Here is a 23,861-nt window from a genome sequence, read left to right on the forward strand (position 1 = left end):
AATAAACTGACAAGCAAGAATTTTCTACATCTTTTCCAAGGAGTTAAGGAGAAGACCCTGTGTGCCTTGATATGTTTGTTTCATATGTTTCTATATATATTTTTACAGGTTCATATCTGTGTTTCAGCACACAAGTACAGCCACATACACATTTGTATGCAGAAGAATACAAGGGCTGGGCTGGGCTTGTAGCTGAGGGTAGAGCACTTGCCTAGCATGTGTGAGGCACTGGGTTTGATCCTCAGCACCACATACAAATAAATAAAATAAAAGTCCATTGACTAAAAAATTTTTTTAATTTTTAAAAAAAGAATACAAGGGCAATGTTGATAGCATTGTCTTTGAATTCCACACACACTGAACATTCTCTAACCATTAGTCAGGAGTGCAAAATTGAAAAGCAACTAGACAAGATTTCCAATCAAATAATACAGACTATCTTGTTCCAGAGGAATCTTCACAATAGAAAAAATTGTGATCAGAAATATTAATAAAACATCTGTGTGAGGTCACTGGAGAAACATAACAGCCATGAGGACTTCAAGACTGAAGATCCTGCCAAGAAGGGGCATGGAGAGGAGAGACCAGCAACAAGCAGCTTCCCTTCTTCAAGCACAAACAGCAGCCCAAAGGCTGAGCGGCGGAGTGGTCTTATAGGACTAGAGAACAAAACCCAGGGCTCAGGTCCACCAAGGACAAGAGGCCCTGGGAAACACCCCAGAAACAGTTTAACAAAAAAAAAAAAAAAAAGAAAGAAATGAAGAAAGAAAATACTAAAGGGAATTCTTCCATCAAAAGGAAAATCATTCTGGATGGAAGCATAGAGAAGCAGAAAGGAATGAGGAGCAATGGAATGAGTTGAGCAACTGAATATTAATGGTGTAAAGCAATACAGTTTTCTGGGAAATAAAATATTAGGAGATATAATAGTTAAAAAGCATGATAACCACAATATATAAGTTGAGAGAGGGTTGGGCTCAGTGGTAAAGCATTCATCTAGAATGCCTGAGGTTTCATCTCCAGCACCGCAAGAAAAAAAAAAGTTGAGAGAAAAGTCAATAATACCACATTGAACAGGAAGTGGTAACAGAACTTTAATCACAAGCTACAAAAAGAATTTTGAAAGAGTGCACAACTATCACACTAAAAGGAGAAAAATGGAATAAGAAAATATTTAAATAATCGAAAAGTAGGCAAGAAAGGAGAAGAAGAAGAACACAGAACCGAGGAGTTGAATAGAAAACAACAGTAACCTGGTATAGTTAAACTCAAACATGTTATCATTAATTAAGTGGTCAAGTTAAATAATTATCAGTCCTGATCTTTTTGAAAGTGTATGATACAGGAGATATGCCTTAAATATAAAGGAACAGACATCACAGGAATGAAAAGGATATACCGTGCAACTCACAAAACAGCAGTATGGCTACACTAACATCTTCAAAAGAGATTCGAAGTCAGGAAGTATTACTAGAGATGAAGAGTGACATCTTCATAATGATAAAAGGGTCAATCCTCCAGAAAACATGATCACTCTAAATTTGTATATACCTAACTGCATATAGAAAACAACAGGGTCTCCCAGGCTGCCCTTGGACTTTGACCTCCTTCCACAGACTCTGTCTTCCAGCAGAAATAAGTCATAGCCCATTTGATGACAAGCCCCAGTCTAAAGCCTGGGCCCGGCCCTCTCAGGCCACGGTGACCAGTTCACTAAATTCACTTTCTCTCCCAGAGTGGAAGCTGGATGGGGCTGGGGAGCCACCGAGACCATCATCCAGGTCCTAAAATTTGGTCACCACCTTTGACCCCATAGAAGCCAGACCTTTCCCCACAGGTCTGGCATGACCTTCCTATGCAGCCATAGGGTTAGAACAATCCTATCCTATCTTTAAATCTCACCCCAGAAGCAGGATGAAGCAGGCCAAGCTGAAAGAAGGCAGATGTCATCTCCCCTGAAGGAGGAAGGGAGGAACTGAGCAAAGGCCTCCGGAAAGGGAAACCCTTATCAATATTGCAAATTCTCACTAACCCCTAACTACACTGGCTCTTCCCTTGTGTGAAGTTCTATCGCCACCTGGGTGGCAGATACCCCAACTGCTGATCTCCAGGATAGCAGCCAAACCCCTGGGACTATCCCTGGAGTCCCCCACCATCCTGCCCCAACCCATGTCACCATTCAACTTCACTCTTCAAGCAACCCAAGGTTTGGGGAAATCAAGCTGCTCCTCAAAAACAACCCACCTTGGCCTCAGCTTGAACTCTCCTGGAGTGGCTCTCCACCCACCTCCCCTTTCTCTGCCTCCTCCTTGATGGTTTGCCCCCTTGACCCTGCCATTCAGTCCACTAACCAGTGCCAGAGGATGAACATCAAAAATGCCCTTGAATTTCTCTCCTCACCTCCAGCTCCAGCTCAACCTGGTCTACCATCTTCTCTAGCTTGGAGGTTGAAAAGCACCTTTCTCTGACATCCCCCCTTCCAGCTTATCCCTCCACAGTTCAAGTGTACCCTCCTGATCCATCTTCTATCCTCCCAGATCACCCTTCTCTGGAGGCTCATTCCAGCAATGTTTTGACACTCTATTAAGATCCAAATGTCCCCACTTTCTTTTCATCCCATTTAGATTCCGGGTCCTATCATTAACCACTTTCCACCAATCCTTACAACTCTGTTGCCCCTTTCTGCTTCTGTCCTATTTGCCTAGGGGAAAAAAAAAAAAAAACCCAACCCTGATAAAATCCAACTCATTTCCTACACTGTGAATCTCAGCCCAGTCGAATGGATAAGCTCGGAGAGGAGTACGGAGTCATGCTAACTGATCCCATTTTATATCATGACCCAATTCTATGGGCACCAACACCTCCTGACAATGTACCATGCTTTCCTAGAATGTTTGCTCTCCATTCTCCAACACGACTATACCTCAACACCCCCACAGTAGATATTATGGTTCTCTTTTCAACATTGCTTCCCCATTGACACACTTTCTTCTCTCAGCTTGTGAGATACAACATACTTCTGGTTTTCCTGGGACTTCCTCAGCTGCCTCGGCTGCCTCACAGTCCCCTCTAGTCCTCTGCTTACCTCTAAATAACACCAGGCCTCAGAACATCACCATCAGCCTGCTTCTCTCCCCAGGGCATTCAGCCAGTTTTCTGTCTTTAAGTTCTATCAGGATGGCAGTGACCACCACCCCCTTCATCTCTTTATCCCATTCATCTCTATTGGGCCCTGGACTCATTGATACCACCACCCCTGTGGTGTCCCCATGTTGATGTCCAACAGGCATCTCCAACACAGCATGTCAGAAATGGGACTTGAGCCAGGTGCCATGGCACATGCCTATAATCCCAGCAGCTTGGGAGTCTGTGATAGGAGGATTGTGAGTTCAAAGCCAGCATCAGCAACTTAGCGAGGCCCCAAGCAATTCAGTAAGATGCTGCCTCTAAATAAAATATAAAAAAGGGCTGAAGATGTGGTTCAGTGGTTAAGCACCCCTGGGTTCAATCCCTGTTAATAATAATAATAATAATAATAATAATAATAATAGACTTGAATCCCACTTCTCCTGCTACCTCCACCACAAACACAGAAACTTCTTCCCCATCTCTAGAAATAGTGCCACCTGTCAGTCAGATGCCAAAGCCATCCTTACTCCTCTTTGACTGACTAACACCAAGAGCAAGTCCTGTCAGACTCATCCTCAAGAGGTCTCCCTCTGCAACCCCTTCTCTCCACATCCACCACCCTGTCCACCCAAACCACCATTGTCCATCTCCCACCTGGACACAAACAGTCACTATGGAGACAGTTTTGTGGATCCTCAAAAAGTTAAACATAAAATGACCATATGTATAGGCTCCAGCATAGCCATTCTTCGGTGTGGGCCCAAAAGAACTGAAAGCAGTTGTTCAACAAACTTGTACATGAATGTTGATAGCAGCTATTCACACAATAGCCAAGAGATAAAAATATCCTTCCTGATCCCTTTGCCTGGACCACTTTTCCCCAAATCTTTCTGTATCTGGCTGCTTCTGATCCTCCAAGTCTCTGCCCTCATGCCAAGCTTTCCCTGACCCCCCATCCACCCCCACCACACTTGTTTATTCCCTTCCCAGACCTACCACTACTTGTAATCACTTGTTCCCTTTTCTATTGACCACATCCTCTAATTAGAAGGCAGGTAGCCTAAGGCAGGGGTTCTTTCCTCCGTGTTCACAGAATCCAGAAGGTGTTCAGCAGCCAGGATTTCTGTTAAGCCTCCAACCTCCAGTCCAGACGCCCCTTCTACAGGAAGCCTTCCTGAGCCCTCACCCAGGCTCTGCCCATCTGAAGAGCATGCATCTATACCCTCTGACAGCTGGTTCTGCCTCCCTCTCTGCCAGAACTCTTTCTGGGGGCACCAGCAGGGCCCAGGTTCCTGAGATCCTCTCATCCCATGAGGCACTCAGTTCCTGTCTGATGAGCAGCAGAGAGAGAGGAGAAGCAAGGGTCAGGGAACAGAGCAGAGGTCCTCCGAAGACTCACAGCCCCTGCAACCCTCAGGCCTTGGGCAAAGTGCTCCACATATGTTATCTCTGTTCTTCCTCATGGGGATTATGCGATGGGGAGACAGAGGCTAAGTGAGGTAAGCAGCTTGCTCCAGGCCACCCACTGTCATGTGGAGAGATACAGAGAACCCTGACCCAGAACTCAGCTCTTAGTCATTGGGCAACACTGCCTCAAGAGAAATGTGATCCTCAGGGTCTTTCCTCAGCAAGGATGAGGGTCCTACCCCACCCACTTGTGATCTGCTGAGTCTACTTTCTCCTCAACTGGGGCATTAATGCAGGGCCATGGCCACTAAGGCCCACCACATTCTGGGTGTGCTCTACCCAGGGCTCACTGAGCAGGGGCTGCTGCCCTCATGAGCAGCTCAGCTATGGGGAGGGGCATCCAGGGCTGGGCCCAGGGTATACCCTCAGACCGGCCAAGAGTGGGAACAGGAGTGGAGGAACACGTTCACTGCTACTTTTAAAGTAACTAGCAAAACCCACTCTCCACCAACAGGGGGAAGTCTCAGGAACAGCGCTGTTTCATGGGCTTCCACTCTGGTGACGGTCACACAGAATATACTCATCCTCTCTCCTGTTCCACAATCAGGCCAGGCCAGGCTGACTTTCCTCAAGTTGTCACACATTTGCTCTTCCTGATGAGGGCACCCCGAGGTCCTTGCCCTCCCCAAACCAGTGCCCCAGCCAGAGCCCAGTCCAGGCTGCTCCTCCTCTTCCCCATGTTCTGTGCCATCAGGCTGCAGCCTGCACAGTCACGGCCCTCCAACGGTCTGTGGGTCACCATTACTGAAGTTTTAATATTAATGATGAATACTATCATTATTTTTATGAAACAGTATTAATCATAGGATTACCAGGCCCTGACACTTGGTTTTGTGTCTATTGCCCTTCTCAGGCCTCCCCAGGATACTGTGGGGAGAATCATTATTCCCCCACCAACAGATGCAGAACCTAAGATTCAGAGAGGTCCAGTGACTTGCCCAGAGTCACACAGCTGCCACATGGAAGCAAGAGTAGGATATGAAGATGGGTCTGTCCCAGCTCTCTTCTACCCCATATTGCCCGAACTTTCTAGTTAACTCTAAAACCAGACATGCTGGCCTGTTGTCCCTGAGTCACTGAAATATTCTCAACCCAACAGGGTGCTCTGACCACCCCTGGGTCAGCAATGACAAGGTAGGGATTAGGTGGGACCAGATGATGTGATGGGGACACAGAAAGGTGGCATGGAGATGGGGGTCTAGGCACATGGGCATGCATGCCACTAGCTACACTTACCACCTGAGGAAGGGCAGGAGAGCCCAGAGAGGGTCCCCGCAGCAGACCAAGGAAAGAAGAAGGAATTAGTGAGCCGTGAGAAACACTGAGCCACCTGGGGCTGGCCCGACCCAGCCTCACAGCCCAGCGCCCCATACCTGTCACTTCACCCTTTGGCCTGGTGGGGTGAAGGAGGTGACAAGAACGCTTCTTGAGGGTAACCTACCATTTGATTGGCATCAGGCTTGCCCACAAGGGTGGAAGGAGTACACCATCTTTTAGCAGCAAATGGCATGGACCCAACTAGGGACACACATCTTACCTGGCATACCCTCAACTCCCATATGACTCAACTGTTCTCACTGTCCTGTTTGGGGACCAGGACCCAGGAAAAAACTAGGGCAGAGACAAATCTAGAAGCCTACTTGCCAAACTCCCAGGGCTGCTAAAAGAAACACAGTCACTGAGAAAGAAGTCTCAAGAAGGGAACTCGGTAAAGGGTCAGGCTCAGATGACTCAGTATGAGTCAGTGCAAGGACATCCCCCAACTCACGTGTCCATGCAGGTCCGTGTTGAGCAGCATCAGAGCACAGGTGAGCGTGTGGATCCCATCTAAATCAGAGACGGTGGCATTCTCAGTGAGGACCCAGCTCACTCCCACCCAGCTTCCCACCTGTCTCCTGACAGTACCAGCCTGCAGGCCTGGGAGACAGGAAGAAGCTAACTACCTGCCCAACACACCTCAGGGCCACCCCATTGCAGTGTCAGTCATTTGCCTGCCTCTGTCATCACCTCCCGCAGAGGAAACCTGACTACCCTGATTCTGCTCCAGCCCAGACACCTGCCTGCTATCACCAAATTTACCTTGAACCTCCGACCCAGCAATGGCTCTCGGTCCTGGGCCATGTCCCTCACTTCACCCACGTCTCCTCCAATAAGGGATCTTGTTCCTCAGTTTCTGGACTCAGGTTCATCCAAAGGACAGGTCCTGCCCCTAAGAGGGTCCCCATGCAGGCCTTCACCATACCAGGACCCCCACCACACCAAGAATCAGCATTGTGACAGAGTCAGAAAGCATGAAGACCCAAGGACTAACCCTGTAGGATGGAGGGTCTGAGGCACTGGGAAAGACCATGGGCAAGACATCTGGAGCTCTCTTCCCAGCAGGCAGAGCCCACTCCATGTGCCTTCAGCTATCTATGCAATGTTTGTTGAGCACCTACTGCATTCCAAAACAGACAGACTATCTGGGCCTGGCAGCAGGAGAGAGTGGCAGGTAAAGCTGGGTAGGAGAAGGCCAGGTCTGGCATGGCTAGGGCAGGTGGGTGGAGCAGAGGGGGCACCTGCCATACCTTCTGAGGTACTTTCATCAGGGTTGCACTGGCAATACCGGCGGGAGAAGTGCGTCAGGACCCGCTCACGCTCCTGCGTTTCTCCCATCAGTGGGAATGCCTTCAGGAAGGTTCTAGAAGATAATTCAAGGCTGCTAAGGGCCTCCCAGAGCCCCCACCTCAGTCTGGGTACTCACCCTGGGTAGAAGACCCACCATGGCATACACACCTACACACCTGCCAAGGAGCAGGTTGTGAAGAATAAATAGATGAGTGCCTGAGATCCACTCCTCACTCCTCCACGGTCGGGCCAAGACTAACCACACCTGCCCATCAGAATGCTCTTCTTCAATCATTCCTGCTCCTCTGTGTGCCATTGGCTGAGCCCGTGGTCCCCCGACCTGGCCCTCTCACTCTTCTTCTACCCTAAGTCTAAGCTGCCTCCAAGTCCCAGTGATTTGTTCTTCACCCTCAATCTCAATCCCTCCTCTCCTCCACCTCATCACGTGCCCAGAACACCTGCAACACCCTCCCAATAGGCCCCCTGCACCTCCCAGTGCATCCGCAGACACTGAGCTGTCTTTCTAAATACAAGGTAGTCAAGACCTGCCCTACTTAAAACCTGCCACTGGCTTCCCAGAAACCTCAGGGTAACACCCAAGTCCCTCACATCAAGATCTTCTGATGGCCCCAGCTCCCCTCCTGTCCTTCCAACCTCACACCCACCTGCTGCCTCCCCAACTGTCCCCCACCCTAGACAGGACAGGCATTTCCATTGCTTGACATCTCTGATCAGGCTGGGGTCCACCTGGAGCGTCCTCCCACCTCTGCTGAGCAGCTCTTAATCTCCCTCAAGTTCAATTCCAAGATCACCCACCTCTTAGGGGCACCTGGCAGCTTGATCCCAAAGCCAGAGAGGCTGGGAAATGGAGCCAGAGTTCCTTATAAAGGGCCTGGGCACGCCAGTGCAGGCTAGGCCAGTTTGGGCCTCTGTCTGGGTTCGTGAGATGGATTGTTCCTGATTTTGCTGTGGTTCGTTAGGTTTCTAGCCCAAAGAGCCTGTGACGCCTACTTGTCTATACTCTCTCGTGCTATCCCCGAAGGTTCCCTGGGACCTGAGCCACACCTTGACCAGCCCTTACCCTCTGAGGTTTTCCAAGGCATTCCAAACTGCAGACCACTCTTGAAATTCAATCCCAGGCCATCAACTGCCATGCAAACTACTCTCCTATCCTACACCCATCTCCTCTTCTCCCTCTCCCTCCTCCTCCTTGTTCCTCTCCCTCTTCTCCTCATACTCCATTAAGACTTTCTAAAATCCAGTCCCTCTCCCAGCCTGAGCCTGTCCTACTGAAGAGGCATCCATCCCACCCCTATTTCCCAGCCCGTAGTCCCCTTTCAGGGCTCTTCACCAAGCCCCAGCCCAATACTGCTACTGAATTCTCTGCTATCCCCTGGCTCAGCCCCAGCACTGCCCATCTCTCCCCATCTCAGCCCCTGCAGCCCTTCTGGTCCATCCTCTGAGCAACCTCACACACTGACCTTTCCCTACTAGCCCTATGGCCCACCCTCAGGCCTTGTCCTCGTGTCCTCCACCTGACCCTCTTCAGAAGTCAGCACACTGCTGGATGGGAGGCTGCCTGCATTGCTTTACTTTCAGCACCTTCTGGGCTCCCCAGTCCTGTGCAGTCAAGCCTCACTCTATCAGACAGATTTACAAGGCCCTCTAGTCCAGCTGCTGGGCCTCTGATCATGAGCTGGTGCCACTGAACACTTTCCCTCCAGTCTTCCTCATTGTTGTACAATCTTCAAGACTCAGCTCAGGATAGAGTAGCTGTTTCACTGGTCTCAGCGGAAGTAGTGCATTTTCTTAAGTTATCAGGAAACTGCTGAGACAATCAAGACCACGAGGGTCCTGGAGAGAAGAGGACTGGGGATATGTAGGTTGACCTGCTGCAGCTGCGTTTTCCTAGGGGCACTGTTGACAAGGGGCACAGACAAGGGGCAAGTCATTAGTGGCTTCATGGGACTGGAGAGACAAACCTGGAGACTTTAGGGACTGTAAACACAACAGCAAGCAACATTTACCAAATTTTGAAGATTTGAAAGTAGGAGGCTAAAAAGCTAAGCAGAAAGCCTCTAAGAGGGATGTTTATTTTTGGGTTTTTTTGTTGTTGTTGCTTTTTTTTTTTTTTTTTTTTTTTTTGGCTTTTGGCTTTTGGCTTTTGGCAGTCCGGCTGTACTGAGACAAAATGAGGAAACCACCAAGGAGAGAGGATTCAGCACCACACCAGGTTCCCCATGGAGAGCTCCCAGGATCTTCATCCCATGATCAAGGCAGACTCTAAGCCATGCCAGGCTTTGGCACTGTCTCATCTCAGTCCAGCTCTGCCTGGATTTGGACCACATCACCATGCTTCTGTCTAACTGCCTAGCAAAGGACAGGGTGAACCCTCTTTGGAGTAATACAGAATAATCTGGAGCTACTATAGTTCAATATAAAATATACAGAATCTAATTTTTAAAATTACTAAGCATTCAAAGAGACAGGATAGATGATAGAAAACCAAGAGGAAAAACAGGCAATAGAAATAGGTACAAATTATTCAAATGATGCAGATGTTCGAGACAGAAGATGGGAATTTCACACTAGTATGTTCAAGATTAGAGGGAAAGGATGGGAAATTCACCAGAGAATTAGAATCTCTTTTTAAAAGTTTCAATCAGATGGAAAATTCTAGAACTGAAAAATATGATAACAAACTGAAAACACAATAAGTGGGTTTAATGGCATATCGGATACAGAAAAAGCGTAGGTGAACTAGCAGTAGGTCAATAAAAAACATCCCATCTGAAGCAGAAAAAAAAGAATAGAATTACATTTTGTAAAATTATAAGAGACACATGGACACAGTGAAAAGGCCTAGCATACATGGACCACCCATCCTTAGCTCAGAGACTGCCATCTATCCCTCCTAAGGCCTAGTCTGGCATCCCCTAGCTGGTACCTACCAGAGCTTGCTAACACTCAGCTATATCTACCCATCCCCCCTCCTGTTCCCTGGGCCTGCACCTGGCCCTCCTGGGGCCTACTCCCTGGGTCCAAACACCAGTAAGAGCGGAGATAAAATCCCCTTTCATCATCTCCTCCTCAACGATGGTGGGGAAGTCTCTTCACCTCTCTGCTCCTAGTTTCTTCACTGGGGAAATGAGAATGAGCATGCCTACCTTGCAGAGCTGCTATGAGGACGAAGTGTGTCATGTGGCGGGCAGGAAGTGCTCACACAGGCGGCCCTTTGCCTCCCTCTCCTAGAGCCATGACTGTGTTCCCACCCCGAGGTGCTGCTCTGCTGCTGCCCTTACAGCACCCTTCCCATAGCCTCACTAGAGGGCTCAAGAGACTTGGGCAAGGTTGCACAGCAGTTAATGGCACAGCTGGGATGAGAATCCAGACGTGCTTCCCATACCACCTGTGGGCATTGTCCCATCCCAGCCCCACTGACCTGAGTGCTCGGTCCAAAGTGAGGCCTGAGAAGTCGAAGAAACTGAGGTACTCCCCAGCCACCAGCCTGCTGAACTCGTTGCTGCAGAGAGAGTATGAGAAGTCAGTTAGAAGCAGGGTCCATCCCAAGGACAACAAAACAATAGGGGAGACTTGGCTTCAGAGTACCCAGACACATCCACCCACATCTGCCCAACTTCTAGGCTGCCTCCCCCTGGTGGCCAGTCAGGCCTGTTTTTCAACCTTGAGCGGGGGGATCAGGAGGGCTTCCTGAAGGAGGTGATGTCTCAGCCAACACTGAAAAGTGCCACTGGATGTAAAGAGTGGGGGATGGGATGATGCCAAGTGCTCCCAACAGAGGAAACTGTAAAACATGTCCAAGATGCTACAGCAGAGGGTACCCCCAGAGCCTGGAGGAGAGCAGGAAAGGGAGAGGCCAGAGATGAGGCAGGGAACAGGGCTGCAGCTCAAAGACAAGGTTGGTATGTGATTCTGGGGTTCTGAAGCAGGGTGGTCAGATCTGTATTTTGGAACACTACCTGTTGAGTGGAAACCCCTGGGAGAAGGTAGTAGTTATCCAGGAAAGAGATGAGAGAGATGGGGAGAAGACTAAGGGGCCTGAGGTTGAGTGCAGTGGCGCATGCCTGTAGTTGCAGCAGCTCAAGAGGCTGAAGCAGGAGGATCACAAGTTCAAAGCCAGCCTCAGCAACTTATCAAGGCTTAGGAGCAACTCAGTGAGACCCTGTCTCTGAATAAAATATTTAAAAGGGCTGGGGATGTGGCTCAGTGGTAAAGCACCACTGGGTTCAATCCCTGATACCAAAAAAAAAAAAAAAAAAAAAAAAAGATTAAGGAGGCAGAATCCACAGAAAAGAGAGATAGAATGGGCGTGTGACATGACTAAAATAGTGAAGATGTCAGAGCTCAGGACAAGGACAAGGCTGAATGGATCCCTGTGAGAGTTGACACTCCATGGTGGTTAGTAAGGACTTGATGCCGTGGGAGCTGAGCCCACAGAAGAAAAAGGTACAGAGTCAGGGCAGCCAGCCCAAGGCAGGGCTCTGATGAAAGCCCCAGTTACAAGTATAGAACAAAGAGAGAACCAGTGAAGGAGACTGAGAAACAGCAGGCAGAGGAAAGGGAGCGTCGTCCAGGAGGTCTTTGAAGAATGCGTTCCAAGAAGTTGGAATGAAGAACTCTTGGCCAAAAATTAGAACAGATTGCCACCTGATTCTAATCAAGTATCAATCTCTTCCTCCCGTTTACAGGAAACAGAGGAACATGTAAAATAACACCATGAGGATACCACGTCCAAAAGGTGGAAATTTTTCCAGGACCACTGGCTCAGTTTCTTCCACAACTATATAGCACATGAAAAAGGAAGGAGAATCTGGGCGCAGTAGTACAGACCTGTAATCCCAGTGACTTGGGAGGCTGAGGCAGGAGGATTCCAAGTTCAAAGCCAGCCTCAGCAATGGCAAGACACTAAGCAACTCAGTGAGACCTGTCTCTAAATAAAATACAAAATAGGACTGGGGATATGACTCAGTGGTTGAGTTCCCCTGAGTTCAATCCCCAGTACCGGAAAAAAAAAAAAAAAAAAAAAAAAAGGAGACTCTTGACCACCGTAGATTAAACAACATTTAGAAATCACAGGCCACATGCAATGTGGCTGACCTTCTTTGGGTCCTGATTTGGACAGACCAACATTTTTGAGACACTCAGAGAAAATTAAACACACACTGAATGTTAGCAATAAAAAGGGATTTTTGTTAATTTTGTTTGCAATTATAATGGAATTTTAATTATATAGAAAGACTCTGATCAGTTAGAGATATACATTAAAGTACTTAAGGATCAAATAATGGAGTGTCTGAAATATACTTTAAAATATTCCAGCAAATGGGGAAAAAAAGCCGCAGGGTAATAGATGAAATGAGAATGTAAAAATATTGATAACTTTGAAGCTGAGTGAAATGAGTATGTGAAGATTTAGTATATTATTTCCTCTCCTTTTGTGTGTGTTTAAAATTTTCATAATAAAAATAATTCTTTAAAGAAATAGGAAGGATTAGTGCAGAGTGTCAAAGCTGCTGAAGGTGGCCTGGGGAGTGGTTACCAGATCAAAAGACACAAGGCTGCCAGTGACCTTCCCAAGCAGAGGGCGGGGCGGCAGTGAACCAATCTTCAGAAGATGAGTGAGAAGGACAGGCACCCAGGACAGAAAACCTGAGGCTCTGGGCTGTGAAGCCGGAGGAGTTTTGCTTTTCTTATGGGAGACACAAATCCATTAACTGCCTGTGGGCAATTGACTACAGAGGGAGTGGTAGAAAAGACAGGAGAGGGACTGATCACAGAGAGGAGACCAAAAGGCTGCCATAGGTTCAGGGGAGGGGGGCTTACAACCCAACAAGGAAGATGGGGGCATCTGAGCTGTGATTTCTAGGCTGGGGCCAATGGGGGCCCGGTGCAAACTGCAGAGAGTAGAGGAGGCAATAGGGAGGAGGGAAGACCTGGGCGCTAAGCCACCACAGGGCCAGCTCTGACTGGTGGCCAAGGGTCTGACTGTCTCCCTTAGCCTTGTGAGCAGCAAGCAGAGGCCAGGTCTGTTCTGCCCACCTCAGAGCCTTCCAGTAGGACTGGAAGGCACTCTGGACAAAAGGGTCAAAAGTTGGGGCCAGCGGGTCAGGTTGGTGCACACCTGTAATCTGAGACAGGAGACCAGACTCAGCAACTCAATGAGGCCCTAAGCAATTTAGTAAGACCCTATCTCAAAATTAAAAATAAAAAGGACTGGGGATGTGGCTCCGTGGTTAAGTGCCCCTGGCTTTTATCTCCAGTACTAAAAAAAAATAATAAAAATTTTAAAAAAAGCTAGGACCACATTGGTCAGACATGCTTGGGCCATGCCAGCAGACTTCCCCAGGCACAGCCCTCACTGTGCCCCAAGCCCTTCAGAACTGCCATCTGGCCAATGCTTTTTGCACTCCAGTTTGAAGACAAGGGCCTGAGCTTTGGAGGTTCCAGCCCCTTCAGCGGATCCCAATAGACAGTCAGGCTTAATGAGGTCCGAGAACTCCCTTCTGGGTCCAGATCCCAGAAGTTTTCCCCTGCCACTCCCCTCCCTGGTTCTCCTTATCCCTGGCCCCATTAGTTTGGCCAGTAGCTCCTTCCCAGCTACTCTGTCCTCACTATCATTCATGGTGACCCCATAACCACATTCCACATACTGTGCCCCAGCCCCAAGGGGCTGCCCATAACCACCCTCCCTGAGAGCAACAGCCCTGGCCCAAGCAGCCCAGAAAGGAAACAGATTTAGGGCGAGGTAGGAATGAGGACAGTGGCGGGAGGAGGTGTCCTTGAGAGTGTTGGGAACTCCTTGGCACCAGGTACCCCTGGAAAGAGTCACTGGCACCCCCTTTGGGCTGAGGAAGGCGACAGGTTTACATGGGGTAGGAGGGGTGGGAGGGCCACTCACTTCTTGCCCAGCTGCCGGGCCACATCACAACGCTGGAAGCCCTCGAGGTGGTAGAGGCGGCGGGCCAGTCGGCGAGCAGCTTCGCTGACCCCCTGGCACCCGTTGGCCAGCGGATCTGTGCTGCCAGGCTCCAGCCCCTCCGAGCTGCTCAGCTCTGAGTCCGAGTCTGACAGGCCATCTTTCAGGCTAGGGTCACTGCAGATGGAGGAGGGAGATCAGAGGCCCCGGGGCAGAGGTCTGGTGTGAGGCTAGAAGGAATCCCAGTCCTCTGAAAACCCACTCAGGGGCCAGAGCAGAGGAAGAAGCTCCACTGCAGCAGGAAAGAATCAAGTTAGACTTTTAGAAGAACCAACCCCTCAAAAGAAATCATTAGATACTGCCCATGCCCACAACACAGCTCCCTGATTTCATACAAACTGACAAAACCCAAAGAGCAGGATGGAAACTCAGGACCCAGGGTAAGAACTCTGGATGCAGAGAATGGACAAGTCGGCCTTGGAGAGGGTTCACTGACTTTGGACACTGGTTCACCTGAATATGCTTTGCCTCCTCCAGGTCTGTTTCTCCATCTGTTCAAGGATGGAGCCCCAGCCCCAGGCCCAGCCCCAGCCCCAGCCCTGCCTCACCTGGCTGAGTTCAGCAACTTGTCCGTGTCTTCCTCGTCATCCTCCTCATCCCCACCTGGACCCTGGGGCCCGTCTTCATGGAATCCATTGGGCACCGTGGTGAGAGACAGGCGGCTCAGGACATTCTCTGAACGGCTGCTAGAGATGGAGCGCCGCAGGGGGCTCCCCAGCTCCCCATTGCCACCAACTGCCCCCATGTCCCCCTCAGGCCCCATGTCCCCCATGCCCATCCCAGCTCCTGGCTCAGGGCTATCACGGGCCCTCTGCTGGATGAGGGGTGTGAGGGGGGCCTCGAAGCTGACGCAGCTGTCACTCTCATCTGTGAGGCTCAGCACATCCAGGGAGTCCAGGCTACTGTACTGGGTGCCCCGCAGCAGCTCTGACTCTAGAATCTTCTCAAAGGTGGCACTGAAGCCATCCCGCACATCTGGCTCCCCGGTGTCATCCAGCCTGTGGGATGCAAGGACCCAGTCACCATCGGCCCCAGGTGTCCCCCATACAGGGGCTGGTGACTGCACCATCTGTGCCTGGGAGCTGCCTGGGGGCAGAAAGCAGGCATGGGTTGGTCCTGTTTATTTTCTCTTTCAGTTAAAACTTACTGAGCACTAGAGGCTAGATGCTGAGCCAGGGTTGGGAATACAGCAGTGTAAAAGACAGACATGGTCCCCGCCCCTCAGGGCCTGACCTGTGGCCTGGCCCACAGTAGGCCTCAAGGTATTTTTCTAAATAAATGACTGTGGGGTCTCTTCCCTGAGCCTGGCCTGAGTGGCTGCTCCTCTGAGCTCCCAGAGCAATATGGACATCTCCCTGTCACAACTCGTGTCATACTGGGTCTTCATTTTGCTGTTCTCACAGCCTAGGAGGTTCTTAGCTCAGCCAGCCACTCTACTCTCAGGGCTTGTCTTTATGTCATCCCCTCAATATTACTGAGGGGGACTGGCCCACACCACACTGGCCTCTTCTCTCCATTCCCTATCCTCAGGGTGTCGCTGCATGTCATCCCTGGCCCTTATCAGTATATAATATTCTGTTTGTCCCCCAGTGTACTGCATGTTCACCTGGCTCCACACTCCCCAAATCAAAGCATCCTAGACTTTGGTCTGCCTGCCAAAGACACCTCTGCCAGGCCTGTGCTGAGGATGAGAGACATCCAAATAAGAGAGAGCCATGCCCAGTGTGGTGGCCCACACCTGTACTCCCAGCAGCTCAGAAGGCTGAGGCAGGAGGATCGTGAGTTCAAAGTCAGTCTCAGCAACTTAGTGAGGGCCCAAGCAACTCAGTGAGACCCTGTGTCTAAATAAAATATAAAAGAGGGCTGGGGATGTGACTCAGTGGTAAAGCATTCCTGCATTCAATCCCAGTACCAAAAAAAAAAAAAAGAGTCATGCCCTTGAGAGACTCTCAGCCCACTGTCAGAGCCACAAATGATATCCCCATCTCCCACCTGCTCATGCAACAGAGCAGATGTGAGGAATGGCCCTGATGGAGACTTGAAAAACATCAGCAAATTTCCAAACCTCCCTCCGCACCCACCTTCAGTCATCCCAAATTAATAAGTCACCTGAATACAAAGGGTGTGCACCAAGAAGGCTCAGCCCCCTGCCCAACCCCGACTAGCTTCAGTGGCTGTCCTAGGCTCTCTGTGGATGAAACCTGTAGCCATGCACACCCAGTGCATACAGGTTCCCAGACCCATGTGCTCACATGCCTACCAGACCTAGAGACACTGCTCCTCAAACACCCACTTCAGACCCAAACACATACCCACAAGTGCACAGGCCAGGCACCAACACCCCCACTCACAACCACAGACCCATGCATGCCAACATGCTCATACATGCCTACGCATACACCATGTGTAGGCCAGACACACACACACATGCCCCCAGGCACACACACACCTGCACATTTGCCTGTTCCTGCCAAAGACCACAGCTGTGCTCACCAATGCTTCTGTGTGCTCCCTTCTCAGCCCTGGGGTGCCTTCTAGATTTTCCCCTGCCCATCCCCACCCTCCTCCCAATGGCACCCCCAAGACTGTATAGATCTTGCCACCTCCTGTTGAAGATAATGGAAATGGGGCTACAACTCCAATAAGCAGAACTGAAGTAAGATCTCCAGTAGAACTTTCTAATGGCAACCTCAAGTGAAGGCGGCTGAGAGGGGCTACCTCACAAAGCCTGAATTCCTGTGGCCAGCTGCAGGACTGGTAGATTCTCATCTCCAGAAAGCTGAGGCATGGACCAGATAACCTTTCATATCAAAGCATTTTAAAAGTACTTGGAACTCAAATGCCAGCCTACAATGGAAGGAGTACAGTGCTTCAACTGACATAGAGTCAGCTCGTGATGGCTTGGGGAGCTGAGGGCTGTGGACACAACAAACCTGCAGGCCTCTGAATTCCCACTCGGGACTCTATCCTCCCCAAACACCCAGAAGCTGGACAAACTAGGGATACAAAATCCCCATCTTATGTTTTAGAAAAACAGGGACCAGAGAAAAAACAGGGGCCAGACCACATAGGACTGGAGTTGCCGAATGTGGTGAGACCTCATCCCAAGACACCCACTTACCCCAGCTGAGGATCCTCAGTGTCTGCACAGAGGCTCTTGGGGATATCCTCCCCCTCTACCAGCTCACCAGCCCTCCAGGACCTGGACTTTGTTGAATCTTCTAGAATGTTCATGGCTGGTCCCAGGGTTAGGCCATTGGTAAGGGAGAGGCCCAGGTTGGTGGCAGAGAGGGCCTTCTCTGGGTCCTCTGTGGGCTCCTCGGTGCCCTCCAGGGTGCCTCTTTCCTCGTGCACTGGGCTGCTGAGGCAGCTGCTCAGTCCCTCGCTGACTTCCAGTCCATTCTGGACCCCAGGCTCCTCCTCAGATGCCAGGCTGGGGTCCCAGGTGGCACTGCCTTCCTCCGGCAGTGTGGATGGGAGCTTATCCTCATCCATGGCAGCCGCTGCTTCCATCCTGTCCCAGCTGCTCTTGGGACTCCAGTAGACCTAGCAGAAGATGGAGAGATGATGTCAGAATCAGTCAGACAGAGCAGGGATCAGGGGATCCAAAGCCCAGCAGAACCAGTACCAGTACAGCCTGCCTGGGGGCAGGAGGATGGTCACGATGATCTCAGGACCCTTCCAGCTGGAGTTTGGTTCAGGTCATGGACCCCTCACTGCCCTGCCTAGATCAGGCCCTTTCACTGTTCCCTGACCCCTGTCAGCCCCTTGTGCCTTAATACTGTCTTCCTGCTTACCTCCTGTGTCTGTTATGCCCTTCAGAATTCACCAAAGTCCCCTAGTGAAGATCAGGTAGGGAGGATCTGGGCTAGGGCAGCACCTCCTGCAGGCCGTCCATTCCTGCTGGCTGATGGCAGCCAGTTGGCATCGCTCCCCCAGATTCTCTGCCCTCACTCCAGGAGCCAGAGATGAGGGACTCTTTGGAGGTAATGGAGGGACCTGGGATGGAGGCTACCTCTATGGGGCATTAGGAGAGGAGGCAAGGAAGTCAGCAGAAGTGCAGCTCCATCAGCTTAATCAGAGCACCCAGGGAAGCCAAAGCAAATCTTGGAGACATCAGCCACAGGAGGCCCAGAGCGAGGCGCTGTCCAGGGTGCTGGGCAAGTGCAGCGCCATCGAGCCTCAGGGAGAGCCCAGGCTGCCTCTGTAGCGCCCAGCACTCTGACTATGCTATGAGGGAAGAAGAAAAGTCTTGGGGTTCCCCTCCATACCCTGATCCCCACCAGAGCTCACCAGCCTTGAGGGGAACACTCTGGGAGAGTACAGCAAGGCGGGTCACATCCCACTCTGCCAACTTTCTGTGTGGCCTTGTGTTCGACTAGGTCAGGCCTCCTGACTGCACTGCCCAGGCCAGCCCCACCGCCCCCTTCCTTGCCTTGGGTCTGCTTTTCTTTTGTCAAGTGAGGAGACCCCTGTTGTCCTCCGTCTCTACCCTGACCCCATTTGCAATGGTTAGGGGTCAATCCAGGTTTCCAGCAGCTTCTTGCCCCACCTCATCTCTGCTGGGAAGGGCAGAGGTTACATACAGAGGGATGTGGTCCAGCTCACCCCTCTTCCACTCTCTTCCCCTGGCCCCACCTGGTCTAGGCTAGCCACCCTGTCACCTCTGCTTGGTGCAGCGTGGGGGAACCAGCCCCTGCAAAGCCCTGGAGAGTTGCAAAAAGCAGGGATGCTGTCTCTGACTGGGCCACTTTCTTTCCCCCCTCTGTAGGCCTTGGTTACCCCCAGAACCCCCACTGCCCTCTGAGAAGTGCTTCTGGGGTTCAGGAGAGGCTGCAGGAGGAGAGGGATGGGTTGTCTTTCTGGGCTACAACAGAACAAGCCACAGGGGCAACTACAAGGACATAAGACCTAAACTTCCTGTATATGCTTCTCAATTCTCACCTGAGGTCATGTTAAAATACAGATGGCCAGACTCTACCCCAGATCTCTTGGACAGACTGTGCAGGGAGGGATATAGCCATTTTAATATATAATGAGGCAAGTGTGGAAAACAGGAGTTAGACTCCAGGAGGACTTCCCACTTAAAGATGAGCCCAGAGAGGAAGCTGGGTCTACTTCTCTGGTGACTTCTGGGTCCTTGAAGAAAGATCAGCTATGAAAAACTGGTTAAAAATAATTTAATCATGGGGTTTCAAAGGGAAAAAAAGAGCAGGGGGCAGGACAGTCAGATCTGTGGCCCCAGCCCACCCCACCTGATCACCTCCTCCTAGAGTCTAGACCACTGCATGAGAATAAGATTTTGCCTATTTTTTTTAAAAGTCCACAGATTAAAAAAAAAAAAAAAAAAAAAAAAGACGAAAGCAAGGCTCAGGTTCCAAACTATCTGAGCCCTGATCCTAGGACACCAGGGACCCTCAGGGCTCAGCACCATCTTTCTGGTCTGCCCTACATCCCTGCCGCTGCTGTTGCTATTTCGATCTGTTCCCTCTGGTTGTGTACCCAGAGGAGGGAGAACAGGAGGACAGGAGGTCACCTCCTCAACTGAGTCTCCAGGGGCTGGGGGTGGCACTTAGAAAGGAATAAAGAGGCGGGGGCCTTTTGGCCTGCTGCCTGAACTCTGGCCTTGTCCTCTAGACTGCTTTCTAGCCTGGGGCCAGGTAAGCACTGACTGAGGCACAAGGTTGGGGCCTGATCCCATCAGGATGTGTCAAGCCCTGTGGCCCAGGCTTAAAGCTAAGTCCGGAAGGGTGGGGTACCCCCATCTGGTGAGGACTCTGCCTGAACCCCCAGTGAAACCCAAGGTTTGAGAATGTAAGTGGCTTCACTTAATGCTCAGTCTCCACCAGCCCCAAAGTCAGGGCTATAGATAAATCAAGGACCTCTTAGGAGACCCCTATGCCACCCCCTCCCCAACTTTTAGCAGCTTCTTCAGGCTAGCTCCATCCCTACCTGCTCTGCCATGTCCTCCTACAGCTGGGAGCAGGATGGAGGTTCTGCCAGCACCGGGAACTGGGCCGGTGCTTGGTTTCTGGGTGGGCAGACAAGGGGCAGCATTCAGCTCTATTCTGGGCGGGGGGCCCAGAGTCCCTGCCAGGGCAGAGGGCCAAGTGAGTCCAGAAGAGCTGAGCCAGGACTCCCTCTCTTGCTGAGCCTCAGGAGGAGTGCTTAAAGGGTAAGTTTCAGGGCAGAGGTATAAAACAATGCCGCAAGGCCTCACTTGGGACAGATGTGTACAGGGTTCCTCATGGCCCTGTCTGGCCTTGGTGAAGCCGTCGGCAGAATGGGAACGTTACCACTGTCTGCCTTTCCTCCCCAAGGGTTGATGGAGGAACCTGAGGCACAAACACTGAGCGATCCGAGGCCTAAGGATCTGAGGTCAGGGATGAAAGGCAGCAGGCTCTACTCATTACACCACCGCATCTGACAAATGCGGAGACCGAGGCACAGAATCCAGGAAGGATCACATGGTAAGTAGCTGCCTCCAGAACCGGGAGTAGCCTCCCTCTGCCACCAGAGGTCAGAGCTGCAGGATGAGCCATCGTTCCCAGGCCCCCTATTAGGCCCTCTCATGAGATCAAGGGCCCAAATGCTCAACTGGGAGAGCTGGCCCAAAACACTGACCCTGCCCACTTCCAGCCCCCCTGACAAGAGTAAGGCAGAGGGTACAGCTGGGCCACTGGGCATCCATCCCAAGGAGATGACTGTAAATGACATCTGCCAGTCGCCGAGATCCCCTGCAGCTTCTCTCAGTCTGCTCCAGGGCCTTTTCCAGGCAGGAGCTCTCCCCATCCTACAGTCCTTGGGATGACCTTGGGCTCCGCAGCCTCTTTTCAGCACCAGATGGAGACCATGATGATAGGAGAACCCTGGCTGAGCAAGGGTTGACAACTGAGCGAAGCACTTTCTGGGTCTCAGTTGCTCCTGAGACAACCCTGTCCCCCTTACCACGCACCCCACAACAGCTAAAGTACTCTATGAAAACAAATTATATCACATGTCCCCTTATTCATAATCCTCCCATGCTTCTCATCATCCTAAGATTAGAATCCAGTCTCCCCAATATGGCCTAAAAAGGCCCTGCTGCCTCTCCTCATTCCCCTTCAGCCACCCTGACCTTCTTTTTCTCCCTGAGCTCATTCCCACCACAGGGCCTTTGCACCAGCTGTACCCTTGACCTAGAATGCTCTTTCCCTAGATCTTTAAATGCCTGTTTTCTTTTCCATCCAAGGCTCAACTCAAATGCTGCCTCCTCAGAGAGGCCCTCTCTGACCACCTAGCACACTATCACACTCCTCCAGGAGGAGTCAGAGCACAAGCAGCTAAACTCCCCTTTCATCTGTTTGTTTACTTCCCACCCATCACCTGACACTAAGATGCAAACTTAGTGAGGGTGGGGACCTGCCATGTTCATAGCTGTCTCTTCATAGCCTAGTACTATGCCTGGCACATAATAGGTGCTTTATAAATATTTGTTGAGTGAGTAATCTGGAATTATCATCACCCCCATCTTTGGCAGCGGCTAAGAGAGGTTCAGGAGCACGTGGCAAGGCTGAGATTCTCTTGGGAATACTAGACTATTATAGGGATAATCTTACCGTCCCTTCCATGCTGAGGCCTCAGCCAGGGACAGTGGGAAGCCCAAGTGGAGGTAGGGCCCCAGCAGGAGGGCTCCAGGTGGCACTGCAAGACACAGAGGCAAGCATGTGTGCACAGATGCCCGTACACAGACATCGTGGGGTCAGGCACACATGCTCACACGGGGCAATCCCTCTGGGTGACAAGGCAGGGAGGAGCAGCCTCCAGGTCCCTGGGCAAAGTTAAGGCAGCTAGACCAACATCACTACATCAAAACCCTTCTGCCTTTGGAGAATCAGGGGTCAGGGAAGGGACAACCCAGAGCATCAGGTTGAGGTGGCACTGGGGAAGACAGGCACCCTCACTGACCATACCCATACACAGTGGTAGCAGGGAGCTGGGGGTTGGGGAGCAGGCCACTTGGGGAAAATGGGGACAGCAGGGAAGAGGTGGGAAGGGGGCTGAGCACTACTCCCAACAGGCAAAACCTAAGCCTGCAGGATGTCAGGTGCTTAGCCCAGGAAGAGCATGTAGAAGAGGCAGGGGTCAGAGAACACTGCTCGGGAATATCAGTGTGGAGGTAAGACTAAGACTACCAAAGTCCCAGGGATAAAGACTGGGGACCAGAACACTGGTTTAGCCTCTAATTTGCTCGAGGAGCTCAGGAAAATGAAAGCTTTCTCTGGTCTCATTCCCCCACATGCAGAGATTCTGAACCATTCCCAAATCTGGGGACTCTTTCAGCATCTGATAGAGGTGAGGACCCTGCCCCAGAGGAACTCTCACATATGTGCACAACATTCTGAGTCTGTTTCGAGAGGTTCACAGACCTTGAAAGCCCATTCGTAGGCTCTGGGCATGAGCCCCAACCTGAACAATCCCCAAGAACCTTCCACTTCTGACATTAGATGGTGTAGAGAATTTCACAGGGGTTCCCTGGCCAAAAAAGGAGGAGGAGGAGGAGGAGGAGGAGGAGGAGGAGGAGGAGGAGGAGGGAAAAGAAAAAGAAAGGAAAGTTTTCATTTTTTAATCACTCTCTGCCCCTAGAAACCCAAACAGAACACCCCTACTGACCCTGCTGCGCTTCCCCTAAATTCTTCTGAACTAACTGGCTCCCTGACTCATCTAGATTTTAGCACATAGCTGGGATCTTCACACACACGTCAACTCAAAAGGACAAACGCAGACACTCATATAAGTCAATCAAGGCAATCACAGGAAATGTTCAGAACCCATCACTAGCCTAGGGCTCAAGATGGCCCAGGTCTGAGCACTCCAGGCTCCATCAGAACCTGCTGGATCACTGAGCATGTGCAGCAAGAAACTGCCAGGAAGATCCCTGGGTCAAGTCCCTGGATCACACAGCTCACCATGCTCCCTACAGGCTCTGCTAGCCAAGGCACCTAGAGGTCACTCTCCCTGTCATCTCAGAGCTCCAGGCATCCCCCTCAAGCCCAGGTCAGTCTGAGCACATGCCTCTTCAGTATCCCAGCTCCCTAGGGCAGGGAAGAGCCCAAGATAACCACAGGGAGTGTCCACTCAGGAGTCTCAGGAACCTCTTTGCTTTCACAGCCCAAAGTGGCCCTAACCCTCCTAACGCATTTGGTCTTTCCAGATTGAACCACCTTGAACAGCAACAAATGCCTCATTCCAGAAGAGTCCAGGAGAGTGGATCAGTGCACAATGGAACTGCACACTCAGAAAGACCTGGCTTCAAATCCCAGCTTTGCTACCCACAGACTGTTTGACCTCAAGAGAGTTGCTCACCTTTCTGAGCCTCAGTGTCCTCCTTCATAAAATGGAGCATGCTAACAGTACCTGCCTTGCAGGGCTGCTGTGAGGATGGAAGGAGAGGATGTCTGTGTGGTGCTCTGGGAAGGGCATGCCCACTGCCTTCCAGAACCCTCTCAGTTCTTAGGGGAACTAGCTAGCTGCCTCATCCCCCTGGTGGGATGCCCGGAGGAGCAACACATAGCACAGACCATTCAGCGTCAGAGTGAGTTCTGAGGCAGAGGTTTCAGAGACTCAGCCTGGAAGTAGAGGCAGAGAAAAACTCCTGTGGGGCCTTGGGGAGGAACATACA

General features: G+C 51.0%; 1 protein-coding gene across 5 annotated transcripts in view; it reads right to left on the reverse strand.

Moving 5' to 3' along the window:
- PSD2 (pleckstrin and Sec7 domain containing 2) overlaps positions 1–23,861 on the reverse strand; it is a 72,778-nt gene that overhangs the window by 13,907 nt on the left and 35,010 nt on the right. For 4 of the 5 annotated variants that reach the window (XM_079143954.1, XM_079143952.1, XM_079143953.1 and 1 more), the window contains 6 exons: positions 17,322–17,746; positions 14,749–15,198; positions 14,123–14,317; positions 10,646–10,726; positions 7,164–7,276; positions 6,365–6,423 (listed from right to left, as the gene is read on the reverse strand). In XM_079143954.1, the coding sequence (XP_079000080.1) occupies positions 6,365–6,423; positions 7,164–7,276; positions 10,646–10,726; positions 14,123–14,317; positions 14,749–15,198; positions 17,322–17,713 (1,290 nt within the window). In that variant the 5' untranslated portion in view covers positions 17,714–17,746. Of the gene's footprint in view, positions 1–6,364; positions 6,424–7,163; positions 7,277–10,645; positions 10,727–14,122; positions 14,318–14,748; positions 15,199–17,321; positions 17,747–21,798; positions 21,823–23,861 lie in introns of those variants that run through there. The other variant, XM_079143951.1, reaches the window with a different exon arrangement.

Source organism: Sciurus vulgaris (genome assembly GCF_902686455.1).
Source record: "Sciurus vulgaris genome assembly, chromosome: 6".
Lineage (NCBI taxonomy): Eukaryota > Metazoa > Chordata > Mammalia > Rodentia > Sciuridae > Sciurus > Sciurus vulgaris.